Below are 15,390 nucleotides of genomic sequence, written 5' to 3'. Positions count from 1 at the left end.
AGCACAGGCAACATCCTCGTAAATCTCCTCTGCACCCCTCTAACGCAATCACATCCTTCCTGTAATGTGGTGACCAGAACTGCACGTAGTATTCTAGCTGCGGCCTAACTAGTGTTTTATACAGTTCAAACATAACCTCCCTGCTCTTATATTCTATGCCTCGGCTAATAAAGGCAAGTATCCTGTATGCCTTCTTAACCACCTTATCTACCTGTCCTGCTACCTTCAGGGATCTGTGGACATGAACTCCAAGGTCTCTCTGATCTTCTGCACTTCTCAGTGTCCTACCATTTATAGTGTATTCCATTGCCTTGTTAGCCCTCCCCAAATGCATTACCTCGCACTTCTCCAGATTGAATTCCATTTGCCACTGTTCTGCCCACCTGACCAGTCCATTGATATCTTCCTGCAGTCTGCAGCTTTCTTCTTCATTATCAGCCACACGGCCAATTTTTGTATCATCTGCAAACATCTTAATCATACTTCCTACATTCAAGTCCAAATCATTGATATATACCACAAAAAGCAAAGGACCCAGTACTGAGCCCTGTGGAACCCCACTGGAAACAGCCTTCGACCATTACCCTTTGTTTCCTGCCTATGAGCCAATTTTGTATCCAATTTGCCACTTTTACTTTCGTGACCAGTCTATCATGCGGGACCTGAGCAAAAGCCTTGCTAAAATCCATATAGACTACATCAAATGCACTACCCTCATCGACCCTCCTTGTTACCTCCTCAAAAAATTCAATCACGTTCGTCAGACACAACCTTCCCTTAACAAATCCATGCTGACTGTCCCTGATGAATCCGTGTCTTTCTAAATGAAGATTTATCCTGTCCCTCAGAATTTTTACCAGCTGCTTGTGTGTTGGAATGCATCTCTTTCTGTTGTGGGCAGATTATGCAGCAATGGAGCAACAGATGTGCATGAACAGTTGTTTGATAGCCTGGTTTACAATTTTGTTTTCTGGGAGTTGGGCTCTCCCCAGTGGCTGAGGAAGGTCTGTATGGGCAGGGCAGCAAGTGGTTTGCCCATGGCCAGAAAAGATGGCAGTCTTTCCCTCTGGTAGTTAGTTAATTGCACTAGGGGAAGTTGCTGCTGTCAAATAGTTCCAAATGCTAGTTTCAGAGACAGCAGCGCCACCTCATGGGCAGCAGCATTGTGCCTCTCGGCCCTATCACATTGCTATATTTTGTGCTGCTGGCTAGGGGCAGTCTGGGAACAGATACTTTGAGCAGAAGATTCTCTCCAGTGTTACCATGAATGAGAACATTTAACTGTGGGTAATTGAAGTGGAACTTTGAAATGTTGCAGAAAGGGATTCTGTACAAAAGTCTTCTCCCAGGCAGTTTCAAGTTAAATCCTAACAGATGAGGGACTGAGTCATTAATCAGTATACATATTATATCATAATATTATGATAATATGACAATTTAATAGAATACCTTTTATTTTGTTAAACTTAAATATAGATTTACATATCAAGGTCAGTCACTTTACATTTTATTCACACGATACTACATACAGTAATATTTTATACATCTGCATCGACGGTGCTAACGAGGCTTTGTGCTTGGTTGGCTTTGTGCATGCGGGGATTGAATGAATTGCTGGCTTGGCTCTGTGAGGTGAATAAGGACCTTTCCCCTTCAAGTGTGAAATGCTTATTTATAAACTCACTGATGAGAAGCACTTACACAAATCACCAACTCTTGTTTGAGAGTCACAAGGTCATCCCTACCAGTGAAGTATAAATAGCTATTTTATACATGCCCATTAAACTTTTTATAATATTTAATTTCTAATTGATTTGCTAACTGAGGCAGTATCTAGGTTCATTATTTCCTTCTATCTCTGTGTTTGTAGAATTATCCGAACTGAAGGATAAGCCACGTGCCATTGAACAACGTAAACCTCTACCAGAATCTCTCCAGAACGACTTCATCCCAGAAGAAATCCTGCTAGATTTGACTACTATGACAAGTTCATGCTGTCGTGATGAGCCCCTTGGACCACTGACGAAAACTAAAACTCCAAAAGATCTTCAAGTGAGGACATAAAAATGCTCTAAATCTTCAAATGTTTACAATCAATTTGAAATTAATTTGGGCAGCCTCCATCTAGTTCATAGTGGGAACAGAACAAAACAGTCCCTAATTTAGCATGGCAGCCAATTTGCGCATAGCAAGGTCCCACAAACAGCAATGTGATAATGACCAGATATTCTGTTTTAGAGATGTTGGTTGAGGGATAAATATTGGCCTGGGGAGAACTCCCCTGCTCTCCTTCAAAATAATGACATTGGATCTTTTACGTCCACCTGAGAGGGCAGGCGGGGCCCTTTTTTGTACACTGATAGTGCATAATAATTTCTAGACTGCAGATCTCTGGCATAAAATAGCGTGCATGATTGACCAGTAGAGGACAACCTTATTGACTGCTCTGTAGCAAAGAGAGCAGATGTCTTAAAAAAAAATCCTAAGATGACTTCTCTTTGAGTTTTCTTCTGTTCAGTACATCCAATATGCAGTTAAAATACATTTTTTATGCAAAAATGTTTTCTTCAAGATCCAATGTTTTTACAAAAAAAAGTCAAACTTCTCTTTATTCTCAAATGCACAACACAGCAATGCATCACATCAAAATGCATCATTGTGTCACTTGTATATGATGGTCATGACGTAGGAACATAGGAACAGGAGTAGACCATTTAGCCTCTCGAGCCTGTTCTGTCGTTCAATTAGATTATGGCTGATCTGTATCTTAACTCCATCCACCCGCCTTGGTTGCCCTTAATACCCTTGCCTAACAAAAATCTATCTGTTTTGAAATTTTCAATTGACCTAACTTCAACAGCTTGTTGGGGCAGATATAATACTATTTTGGTTGCTCTCTTCAAGCAACACCAACAAATGGGTTTCCCAAATAATTTTTAATGAAGAAAATGTTCCCTTAAAATCCCACCATGTGGTGGCTAGCTTACCAGTCGGGGCCACCACCTTTGCTGTGACTCTAAGTCTGGCTGTAGAAATATGGCGGGGTAATTTTAATGTCCTGACGCGCAGGGAGGGGGATGCCCAGTGGTGCGCAGGAAACCCGGAAGTCCGGGTTTTCCTGCGCGCTTTGGAGTTTTAACTCCACAGTGTGCGTGTGATGTCACTGACGGTACCCCACCCGGAAGTCATCCTGATTGACAGGCTGGATTCCAGTCGGGCGGGGAATGCTGGAGAAGTGGCCACAGCCCTAGGTAGGTACAAGCCCCGACCCCGACAGCGGAGCGGGGTGGGGGGGGTGTCCGATCCCCGACCCTGGGTGAGTCCCATCCCTGGGTGGTGGGTGGGGGGATGGGGGCCTGATCCGCGACCCCTGGGGGGTGTCCGAACCCGGGGATGTCCGACCACGGGATGGGGCATCTGATCCCTGATCTGCGGGGGGGGGGGGTCCGGTCTCGGGGTGGTGGGGGTGTGGGGCATTTGTATGGGGTATGGCTGATGGTGGGGGAGCTTGGGGGGCCAGGGGGAAGCACTCCTGCTTCTCCCGGCCCACATGGAATGCATCCCGAGGCTGTCCTTGCCTCGCTGCAGCTGCTGGGATTCCCAAGGCCCGGGAACCCCGGCCGGCTACAGTTAAACTTGCAAAGCAGGTTAAATCCGAGACTTCCAGCTCATTAACATACTTAAAGTGCCAACCCACCTCCAGGGAGCGGGTTAGCTGCCCACCATCCCTCTGCCTCTGTTGGAAGCGGGCGAGTTGGAGGCAGGATTCAGATTTTTAACACTTAAACCTCCCACCCGACTCAAACCCACCCATTTTTTGGGGTTAAAATTACCCCCCATCTTTCTTCACTTAACCACAGTAACCCACTCCCTTGATACTGCTGGTTTCAATGGATGCTTGAAGCTGCAGATAAGTAAATATGTTTTGTTTCTGCAGCCAGTTTATAGAGAGAAAAACTTCATGATGTAGCCTTGATTGAGGGGGCAATCATAGTATGTTAATAGTATTCTCTTGCCCCTGGGCTTTTTTTTTAAAGCTATATATGAAGGTTAGGATTTTATTTTGGCACATTCTTCTATTGCAGTTACATAGAGCCATGCCCTGCATCCAAATGATCCATATTCTCTGTCTCCTCAGTTACATCGCATCCGACCAACTGATCCTGTATGGCATCACCCAATTCGGAGAACAAAATTCAAGCACTTGATAGATCAGCCCATCTCACTGGCTCAAGCTGGAAGGTACATTTATAATAGAACTACTTAAGGTGGGGAATTTAAGTGGAATATGTTGCTCTACATTGGAAATGTCCAACTTACTTGTTCAGAGATTATGGTGAACTCCACCTTGTGTAAAATTTTGATAGTCATTACAATAGTTTATTATTTACTAACATGGCTCACTGATACACTTGCACTATGTGCTGCTTTATTGTGGAGAAGCTCCACCTGAAACGTTGCTCTTTTTAATCAAAAGTACAGCAATATTATTTCTATGTGACTGTGACAAAGGTAAGCTTTCCCTCCTCATCCTTCTCGACCTGTCTGCAGCTTTTGACATGGTTGACCACACCATCTTCCTCCAACCCCTCTCCACTGTCGTCCAGCTGGGTGGGACTGCACTCTCCAGGTTCCTCTCTTATCTATCTAATTGTAGCCAGAGAATCACCTACGATGGCTTCTCTTCCCGCTTCCGCATTGTTACCTCTGGTATCCCCCAAGGATCTATCCTTGGCCCCCTCCCATTTCTCGTCTGCATGCTGTCCCTCGGCGACATCATCTGAAAACACAGCGAGAGTTTCCACATGTACGCTGATGACACCCAGCTCTACCTCACCACCACCTCTCTTGACCCCTCCATTGTCTCCAAATGGCATCCAGTACCAGATGAGCAGAAATTTCCTCCAACTAAATATTGGGAAGACCAAAACCATTGTCTTCGGTCCCCGCCACAAACTCTGTTCCCTAGCCACCGAGTCCACCCCTCTCCCTGACAACTGTCTGAGGCTGAATCAGACTGTTCGCAACCTTGGTGTCATATTTGACCCCAAGATGAGCTTCCGACCGCATATTTACGCCATCACTAAGACCACCTATTCCCACATCCGGAACATCTCCCGACTCCGCCCCTGACTCAGCTCATCTGCTGCTGAAATGTTCATCCATGCCTTTGTTACCTTTAGACTTGACTATTCCAACATACCCCTAGCCGGCCTCACACGATCTACCCTCCATAAACTTGAGGTCATCCAAAACTCTGCTGCCCGTTTCCTAACTCACACCAAGTCCTATTCACCCATCATCCCTGTGCTCGCTGACCTACATTGGCTCCCGGTTAAGCAACGCCTCGATTTCAAACTTCTCATCCTTGTTTTCAAATCTCTCCATGGCCTCACCCCTCCCTATCTCTGTAATCTTCTCCAGCCCCACAACCCTCTGAGATATCTGCGCTCCTCTAATTCTGGCCTCTTGAGCATCCCTGATTTTAATCACTTCACCGTTGGTGGCCATGCCTTCAGCTGCCAAGGCCCTAAGCTCTGGAATTCGCTCCCTAAATTTCTCCATCTCCCTGTACCTTTAAGACGTTCCTTAACCTACCTCTTTGGTCACCTGCCCTAATATACCCTTAAGCGGCTGTGTGTCAAATTTTGTTTTGTAATGCTCCTGTGAAGCACCTTGGGATGTTTTACTATGTTAAAGGCGCTATATAAATGCAAATTGTTGTTTTCTTTTATTCATTCATGGGATGTGGGCTTTGCTGGCAAGGCCAGCATTTACTGCCCATCCCTTGACAGGGTGGTGGTGAACTGCCTTCTTGAACCGCTGCAGTCTGTGTGGTGAAGGTACTCCCACAGTGCTGTTAGGGAGGGAGTTCCAGGATTTTGACTCACCGACAATGAAGGAATGACGATGTATTTCCAAGTCAGGATGGTGTGTGACTTGGAGGGGAACTCGCAGCTGATGGTGTTCCCATGCGCCTGCTGCACTTGTCCTTCTAGGTGGTACAGGTCGTGGGTTTGGGAGGTGCTGTCGAAGAAACCTTGGCGAGTTGCTGCAGTGCATCTTGTAGATGGTACACACTGCTGCCACGGTGCGCCGGTGGTGAAGGGAGTGAATATTTAAGGTGGTGGATGGGGTGCCAATCAAGTAGGCTGCTTTGACTTGGATGATATCGAGCTTATTGAGTATTGTTGGAGCTGCACTCATCCAGGCAAGTGGAGAGTATTCCATCACACTCCTGACCTGTGCCTTATAGATGGTGGAAAGGCTTTGGGGAGTCAGGAGGTGAGTCACTTGCCTGTTCTGATTGTTAGAAGCACAATAGCTGAGAATGATGCCGTGAGTGAAGAGTCCACACTGTCGGGAAAAAATAGGATGGGCACATCATTCAGCATGGGTAAACAGAATGTCCTAGATATTGCCCATCATGTATTTTTCTGATAAATGCTCAAGAAAATTTACATCCCCAAATGCCTGTTTTGCCTGCTTGAATCCAAAAGTGAGAACACATTCCTTTTTATTAGTTTTCAACCAATGAATTAAATGCCAACCTTCAGATGGAACAACTTACATTTCACTAGCACTCATAGTGAAAGTACTTTACACTAAGGAGGAAAAACAGAGAGCACCAAGCAGAAGGGAAAACATTGGGGGTACAAACCAATGGTCAAAGAGAAGGGTTTTGAGGAGATTTTTGAAAGTGGGGATAGAGGTGGTTCGGCCAAGGCATCTTGGGAAAGAGTTCCAAAGAGCAGTACACTACTATTAGTGGATCAGAGAGAGGAGGAAACTAGGTGTGACCAATGGTAGTGCAGAAGGAGCACGAAACAAGGAGGCGAGGAATGTACATAAGGCACATATGGTTGGAGATTATCAGTGGGGCGGGGTGAAACTATTTGAAAGTGAGGACAAGGCTTTTCACGTCAATGTATTAGAGCACAGGGAACCAGTGAAGCCTGGAAAATGGACATGGGACTTTGTGAGGATAAGGGCCTTGGAATTCTGAAAAACAATTTACTGTTACAGCAACATCTGTGGTATTTGTAATGCTGTGAAAATAGTAATGAGAAGCAACATTTAAATGTTAATTCATTGGCAAATTTAAAAAAAAATTATTTATTGGGATATGGGTGTTGCTAGGAAGACCAGAATTTATTGCCCACCCTGGTTGCCCTTGAGAAAATGGTGGTAAGCAACCTTCTTGACCTGGTGAGGGTACTCCCACAGTGCTGTTAGGTAGGGAGTTCCAGGATTTTTAACCTAGTGACGATGAAAGAATGCCGATATATGTCCAGCTGCACCCATCCAGGCATGTGGAGAGTATTCCATCACACTCCTGACTTGTGCCTTGTAGGTGGTGGAGAGGCTTTGAGGATTTAGGAGGTGAGTCACTCACTGCAGAATACCCAGCCTCTGGCCTGCTCGAGTAGCCATGGCATTTATGTGGCTGATCCAGTTGAGTTTCTGGTCAATGGTGCGCCACATCATATTGATTGTGGGGGAATACAGTGATAGTAATGCCATTGAATGTCAAGGGAAGGTGGTTAGTTTCTCTTGCTGCAGATGGTCATGACCTGGCACTTGTGTGGTGCTAATGTTACTCCACTTATCACCCCAAGCCTGGATGTTGTCCAGGTCTTGCTGCATGCAGGCATGGACTGCTTCATTCTCTGAGGAATTGCGAAGCGAAACATAGAAAAATAGGAGCAGGAGTAGGCCATTTGGCCCTTCGAGCCTGCTCCGCCATTCAATATGATCATGGCTGATCCTCTATCTCAATACCATATTAGCGCGCTCTCCCCATACCCCTTAATGCCTTTTGTGTCTAGAAATCTATATCTATCATCTTAACTATATTCAGTGACTTGGCCTCCACAGCCTTCTGTGGTAGAGAATTCCACAGGTTCACCACCCTCAGAGAAGAAATTTCTCCTTATCTTAGTCCTAAATGTCCTACCCCGTATCCTGAGACTATGACCTCTCGTTCTAGAGCCCCCAGCCAGGGGAAATATTCTCCCTGCATCCAGTCTGTTTAGCCCTGTCAGAATTTTATACGTTTCAATGAGATCCTCTCTCATTCTTCTAAACTCTAGTGAATATAGGTCTAGTCGAACCAATCTCTCCTCATACGACAGTCCTGCCACCCCAGGAATCAATCTAGTGAGAGAACCAACACGAGGGAAAACCCTACTTGACCTCATCCTCACCAATCTACCTGTCACAGATGCATCTGTCATTGTGGAGACGAAGTCCTGTCTTCACACTGAGGACACCCTCCATCGTATTGTGTGGCAGTACCACAGTGCTAAATGAGATAGATTTAGAACAGATCTATTAGCTCAAAATGGGGCATCCATGAGGCGCTGTAGGCCATCAGCAGCAGCAAAATTGTATTCCACCACAATCTGTAACCTCATGGCCCGGCATATCCCTCACTCTACCATGACCATCAAGCCAGGGGACCAACCCTGGTCCAATAAGGAGTGTAGAAGAGAATGCCAGGAGCAGCACCAGGCGTACCTAAAAATGAGGTGCCAACCTGGGGAAGCTGCAACACAGGACTCCATGCATGCTAAAAAGCGGAAGCTGCATGCTATAGACAGGGCTAATCGATCCCACAATCAAAGGATCCGATCAAAGCTCTGCAGTCCTGCCACATCCAGTCGTGAATGGTGTTGGACCATTAAACAACTCACGGGAGGAGGAGGCTCCATGGATATCCCCATCCTCAATGATGGTGGAGCAAAAGACAAGGCTGAAGCATTTGCAACCACCTTCAACCAGAAGTGCCGAGTGGATGATCCATATTGGCCTACTCCTGAGGTCCCCACCGTCACAGAAGCCAGTCTTCAGCCAATTCGATTCACTCCATGTGATATCAAGAAACGGCTGAGCGCACTGGATACAGAAAAGACTATGGGCCCCGACAACATCCCGGGCATCGTGCTGAAGACTTGTGCTCCAGAACTAGCTGCGCCTCTAGCTAAGCTGTTCCAGTACAGCTACAACACTGGCATCTATCCAACAATGTGAAAAACTGCCCAGGTATGTCCTGTCCACAAAAAGCAGGACAATCCAACCCGGCCAATTACCGTCCCATCAGTCTACTCTCAATCATCAGCAAAGTGATGGAAGGTGTCATCGACAGTGCTATCAAGCGGCACTTACCAAAAACATACTCACTGATGCCCAGATTGGCTTCCACCAAGACCACTCAGCTCCCGACCTCATTACAGCCTTGGTCCAAACATGGACAAAGGAGCTGAATTCCAGAGGTGAGGTGAGAGTGACTGCTCTTTATATCAAGGCAGCAGTTGACCGAGTGTGGCATCAAGGAGCCCTAGTAAAACTGAAGTCAATGGGAATCGGGGAAAATGCTCCACTGGCTGCAGTCATACCTAGCACAAAGGAAGATGGTTGTGGTGGTTGAAGATCAATCATCACAGCCCCACGACATTGCTGCAGGAGTTCCTCAGGGCAGTGTCCTAGGCCCAACCATCTTCAGCTGCTTCATCAATGACCTTCCCTCCAACATAAGGTCAGAAATGGGAATGTTTGCTGATGACTGCACAGTGTTCAGTGCCATTCACAACTCCTCAGGTAATGATGCAGTCCATGCCCGCATGCAACAAGACCTGGATAATGTTCAGGCTTGGGCTGATAAGTGGCGGGTAACCTTTGCGCCACACAAGTGCCAGGCAATGACTATCTCCAACAAGCGAGAGTCTAACCACCTCCCCTTGACATTCAACGGCATTACCATCACTGAATCCCCCACCATCAACTTCCTGGGTTCACTATTGACTAGAAATTTAACTGGACCAGCCACATAAATACTGTGGCAACAAGAGCAGGTCAGAGGCTGGGTATTCTGCAGTGAGTGTCTCACCTCCTGATTCCCCAAAGCTTCTGCACCATCTACAAGGCACAAGTAAGCAGTGTGATGGAATACTCTCCACTTGCCTGGATGAGTGCAGCTCCAACAATACTCAAGAAGCTCGACAACATCCAAGACAAAGCAGCCCACTTGATTGGCACCCCATCCACCACCTTAAACGTTCACTCTCTCCACCACCGGTGCACCGTGGCTGCAGTGTGTACCATCTACAAGATGCACTGCAGCAACTCACCAAAGGAAACTACGAAGGTATGAGGAGGAAGTTGGCTATGATAGATTGGGGAGCTTCATTAAAATGCATGACGGTGGATAGGCAATGGCTAACATTTAAGGAACGAATGCATGAATTGCAACAGTTATACATTATTTTCTGGTGCAAAAACACAAAAGGAAAAGTGGCCCAACCATGGTTAACAAAAGAAATTAAGGATTGTATTAGATCCAAAGAGGAGCCATATAAAGTTGCCAGAAAAAGTAGCAAGCCTGAGGATTGGGAGCAGTTTAGAGTTCAGCAAAAAAGGACCAAGAGATTGATTAAGAGGGGAAAAATAGAGTATGTGAGTAAATTTGCAAGGAAGATAAAAGCGGACTGTAAAAGCTTCTACAAGTATATAAAAAGAAAAAGATTAGTGAAGACAAATGTAGGTCCCTTAATGTCAGAAACGGGAGAATTTATAATGGGGAACAAGGAAATTGCAGAGCAATTAAACAAATAAGAACCTAAGATAAGAACATAAGAAATAGAAGCAGGAATAGGCCACTTGGCCCCTGCAGCCTGCTTCGCCATTCAATAAGATCGTGGCTGATCTTGGGCTCAAAGCCATTTCCCTGCCCGCTCCCCATAACCCTTCACTCCCTTATCTTGTAAAAATCTGTCTATCTCCACCTTAAATGTATTTAATGACCCAGCCTCCACAGCTCTCTGGGGCAGAGAATTCCACAGATTTACAACCCTCTGAGAGAAGAAATTCCTTCTCATCTCAGTTCTAAAAGGGTGACCCTTTATTCTGAAACTATGCTCCCGAATTCTAGATTTCCCCATGAGGGGAAACATCCTCTCTGCATCTACCTTGTCGAGTCCCCTCAGTATCTTATATGTTTCAATAAGATCACCTCTCATTCTTCTAAACTCCAATGAGTATAGGCCCAACCTGCTCAACCTTTCTTCATAAGTCAACCCCTTCACCTCAGGAATCAACCATGTGAATCGTCTCTGAACTGCCTCCAATGCAAGTATATCCTTCCTTAAATAAGGAGACCGAAACTGTATGCAGTACTCGAGATGTGGTCTCACCAATACCCTGTACAGTTGTAGCAGGACTTCCCTGCTTTTATACTCCAACCCCCTTGCAATAAAGGCCAACATTCCATTTGCCTTTTTGATTACTTGCTGTACCTGCATGCCAACTTTTTTGTGTTTCATGCACAGGGACCCCCTGGTCCCTCTGAACTGTAGCATTTTGTAATCTCTGTCCATTTAAATAATAATTAGCCTTTTTTATTTTTCCTGCCAAAGTGGATAACCTCGCACTTTCCCACATTATAATCCATCTGCCAAATGTTTGCCCACTCACTTAGCCTGTCTATGTCCCTTTGCAGATTCTTTGAGTCCTCTGCACAACTTCCTTTCCCACCCATCTTTGTATCATCCGCAAACTTGGCTACATTACACCCGGTTCCTTCATCCAAGTCATTAATGTAGATTGTAATTAGTTGAGGCCCCAGCACCAATCCCTGTGGCATCCCCCACTAGTTACCATTTGCCAACTGGAAAATGATCCATTTATCCCGACTCTCTGCTTTCTGTTAGTTAGATAATTCTCTATCCATGCTAATATATTACCCCCAACTCTGTGAGCTCTTATCTTATGCAGTAACCTTTTATGTGGCACCTTATCGAATGCCTTCTGGAAATCCAAATACACCACATCCACTGGCTCACCCTTATCCACCCTGCTCGTTACATCCTCAAAGAACTCCAGCAAATTTGTTAAACATGATTTCCCTTTCATAAAACCATGCTGACTCTGCTTGACTGCATTATGATTTTCCAAATGCCCAGCTACTGCTTCCTTAATGAAGGACTCCAGCATTTTCCCAACGATGGATGTTAGGCTAACTGGTCTATAGTTTCCTGCTTTCTGTCTCCCTCCTTTCTTAAATAGGGGTGTTACATTTGTGGTTTTCCAATCCGCTGGGACCTCTCCAGAGTCCAGGGAATTTTGGTATATTGCAACCAATGCATCCACTGAGATGCAGGCCATCTGGTCTCGGGGGACTTGTCGTCTTTTAGTCCCATTATTTTACCAAGTACTTTTTCCTCAGTGATAGTGATTGTCATTAGTTCCCCCCTCCCTGTGGCCCCTTGATTGTCCATTATTGGGATGTTGTTAATGTCTTCTACCGTGAAGACAGATACAAAATATTTGTTCAGAGTCTCTGCCATTTCCCCGTTCCCCATTATTAATTCCCCATTCTCATCTTCTAAGGGGCCAACGTTTACTTTAGCTACTCTCTTCCTTTTTATATACCTGTAGAAGCTCTTACTTTCTGTTTTAATATTTCTTGCTAGTTTACTCTCGTAATTCATCTTCTCTCTCTTATTATTTTTTTAGTCATCCTTTGCTGGTTTTTAAAAATTTCCCAATCCTCTGACCTCCCACCAATCTTGGCAACATTGTATGCCTTCGTTTTCAATTTGATATTATCCTTTACTTCCTTAGTTAGCCACGGATAGTGCTCCCTTCTCTTAAAGTCTTTCTTTCTCACTGGAATATATTTTTGTTGAGAGTTATAAAATATCTCCTTAAATGTCCGCCACTGCATTTCAACTGTGGTTCTGTCTTCACGGAAGAGGACACAAATAACTTCCCAGAAATGCTAATGAACCAAGGGTCTAGTGAGAAGGAGAAATTAAAGGAAATTAGTATTAGTAAAAAAATCGTGCTGGAGAAATTAATGGGACTGAAAGCCGATAAATCCCCAGGGCCGAATAATCTGCATCCCAGAGTACTAAAAGAGGTAGCCATAGAAATAGTGGATGCATTGGTTGTCATCTTCCAAAATTCTATAGATTATGGAACAGTTCCTGCGGATTGGAGGGTGGCAAATGTAACCCCACTATTTAAGAAAGGAGGGAGAGAGAAAACAGGGAACTACAGACCGGTTAGCCTAACATCAGTAGTAGGGAAAATGCTAGAGTCTGTTATAAAGGATGTGATAACAGGACACTTAGAAAATATCAACGGGATTAGACAAAGTCAACATGGATTTATGAAAGGGAAATCGTATTTGACAAACCTACTGGAGTTTTTTGAGGATGTAACTGGTAGAATAGATAAGGGAGAACCAGTGGATGTGGTGTATTTGGATTTTCAGAAGGCCTTTGATAAAGTCCCACATAAGAGGTTAGTGTGCAAAATTAAAGCATATAGGATTGGGGGTAATATACTGGCATGGATTGAAAATTGGTTAACAGACAGGAAACAGGGAGTAGGAATAAATGGGTCTTTTTTTGGGGTGGCAGGCAGTGACTAGTGAGGTACCATAGGGATCGGTGCTTGGGCCTCAGCTATTCACAATATATATCAATGAGGGAACCAAATGTAATATTTCCAAGTTTGCTGACAACACAAAGCTAGGTGGGATTGTGAGTTGTGAGGAGGATGCAAAGATGCTTCAAGGTGATTTGGACAAGTTGAGTGAGTGGGCAAATACATGGCAGATGCAGTATAATGTGGATAAATGTGAAGTTATCCACTTCGGTAGGAAAAACAGAAAGGCAGAGTATTATTTAAATGGTGATAGATTGGGAAATGTTGATGTACAAAGGGACCTGGGAGTCCTTGTACACCAGTCACTGAAAGCAAACATGCAGGTGCAGCAAGCAGTTCGGAAGGCACATGGTATATTGGCCTTCATTGCAAGAGGATTTGAGTACAGGAGCAAGGATGTCTTACTACAGTTATACAGGGCCTTGGTGAGACCACACCTGGAGTACAGTGTGCAGTTTTAGTGTCCTTACCTAAGAAAGGATATACTTGCCATAGAGGGAGTGCAGCGAAGGTTCACCAGATTGATTCCTGGAATGGCAGGACTGTCGCATGAGGAGAGATTGGGTCGACAAGGCCTGTATTCACTAGAGTTTAGAAGAATGAGAGGGGATCTCATTGAAACGTATAAACTTCTGACAGGGCTAGACAAACTGGATGCAGGGAGGATGTTTCCCTTGGCTGGGGACTCTAGAATGAGGGGTCACAGTCTCAGGATACGGGGTAGGACATTTAGGACTGAGATGAGGAGAAAATTCTTCACTCAGAATGTGGTGAACCTATGGAATTCTCTACCACAGACGGCTGTGGAGGCTAAGTCACTGAATATAGTTAAGAATGAGATAGATAGATTTCTAGATACAAAAGGCGTCAAGGGGTATGGGTAGAGAGCGGGAATATGGTATTGAGATAGACGATCAGCCATGATCATATTGAATGGCGGAGCAGGCTCAAAGGGCCAAATGGCCTACTCCTGCTCCTATTTTTCTATGTTCTATGCTTCTTCGGCAGCACCTCCCAAACCTGCGACCTCTTCCACCTAGAAGGACAAGGGCAGCAGGCGCATGGGAACACCACCACCTGCAAGTTCTCCTCCAAGTCACACACCATTCTGACTTAGAAGTATATCGCCATTCCTTCATCGTCGCTGGGTCAAATTCCTGGAACTCCCTACCTAACCGCACTGTGGGAGTATCTTCACCAGACGCACTGCAGCGGTTCAAGAAGGCGGCTCACCACCATCTTCTCAAGGGCAATTAGGGGATGGGCAATAAATGCTGGCCTTGCCAGCGACGCCCACATCCCATAAACGAATTTAAAAAATCTCAGCTGTTCAGAAATCAGTTAAGAGTCAACCTCGTTGGTGTGAGACTGGAGCCACATGTAGGCCAGATCAGGTAAGGATGACAGGTTTCCTTCCCTAAAGGACATTAGTGGACTGGTTAGATTTTTATGACAACCTGGCAGCTTTATGGTTACTTTTACCAGCTTTTTATTCCAGATTTATTTTGTTTTTAATAAAATTGAACTCAAATTTACAAACTGTCATTTGAACTCGCGTTCTTTAAATTATAGTCCAGGACTCTGGATTACTAGTCCAGTAACATAACCACTACAAGGCCTTACCTATACTCATTATTGTTTTCTTTGCATATTTAATCGCCTGCATCACTCTTATGATGCCCTTCTTGTTTGGAGTCCCCCAAGCTCCTGAGCCATTCTCCTGACGCCTTCCAAGTTTTTGATTTCCTCTTGCTTCTGCTGGCTCTGCTCACTTCTTGTACATCTCCCTCTTCTGCAGGTGCCCGAGTTTCTCTTCCTGTCTGCTCCATTTGCTTTTGTAAACAAACCCTTCTGCTTTCAATCTCTCAGTAAAGAAAAGGTTGTGGGAACACTACTGGGAGGTGGGACTCTTACTGCTGTAAAATCAGTTTATCACTG

General features: G+C 45.0%; 1 protein-coding gene across 4 annotated transcripts in view; it reads left to right on the top strand.

The window, feature by feature from the left end:
• axdnd1 (axonemal dynein light chain domain containing 1) overlaps positions 1–15,390 on the top strand; it is a 209,007-nt gene that overhangs the window by 8,706 nt on the left and 184,911 nt on the right. For all 4 annotated transcript variants that reach the window (XR_015077655.1, XM_085982558.1, XM_085982557.1 and 1 more), the window contains exons 4-5: positions 1,871–2,052; positions 4,139–4,242. Coding sequence is in view for 3 of the 4 variants with exons in the window: in XM_085982558.1 (XP_085838684.1) it covers positions 1,871–2,052; positions 4,139–4,242 (286 nt within the window). In the remaining variant the exon portion in view is untranslated. The remainder of the gene's footprint in view (positions 1–1,870; positions 2,053–4,138; positions 4,243–15,390) is intronic.

Source organism: Somniosus microcephalus, chromosome 3 (genome assembly GCF_052327205.1).
Source record: "Somniosus microcephalus isolate GS21.2 chromosome 3, FLI_Smic_1.0, whole genome shotgun sequence".
Lineage (NCBI taxonomy): Eukaryota > Metazoa > Chordata > Chondrichthyes > Squaliformes > Somniosidae > Somniosus > Somniosus microcephalus.
This window is presented reverse-complemented; position numbering and strand designations above follow the sequence as displayed.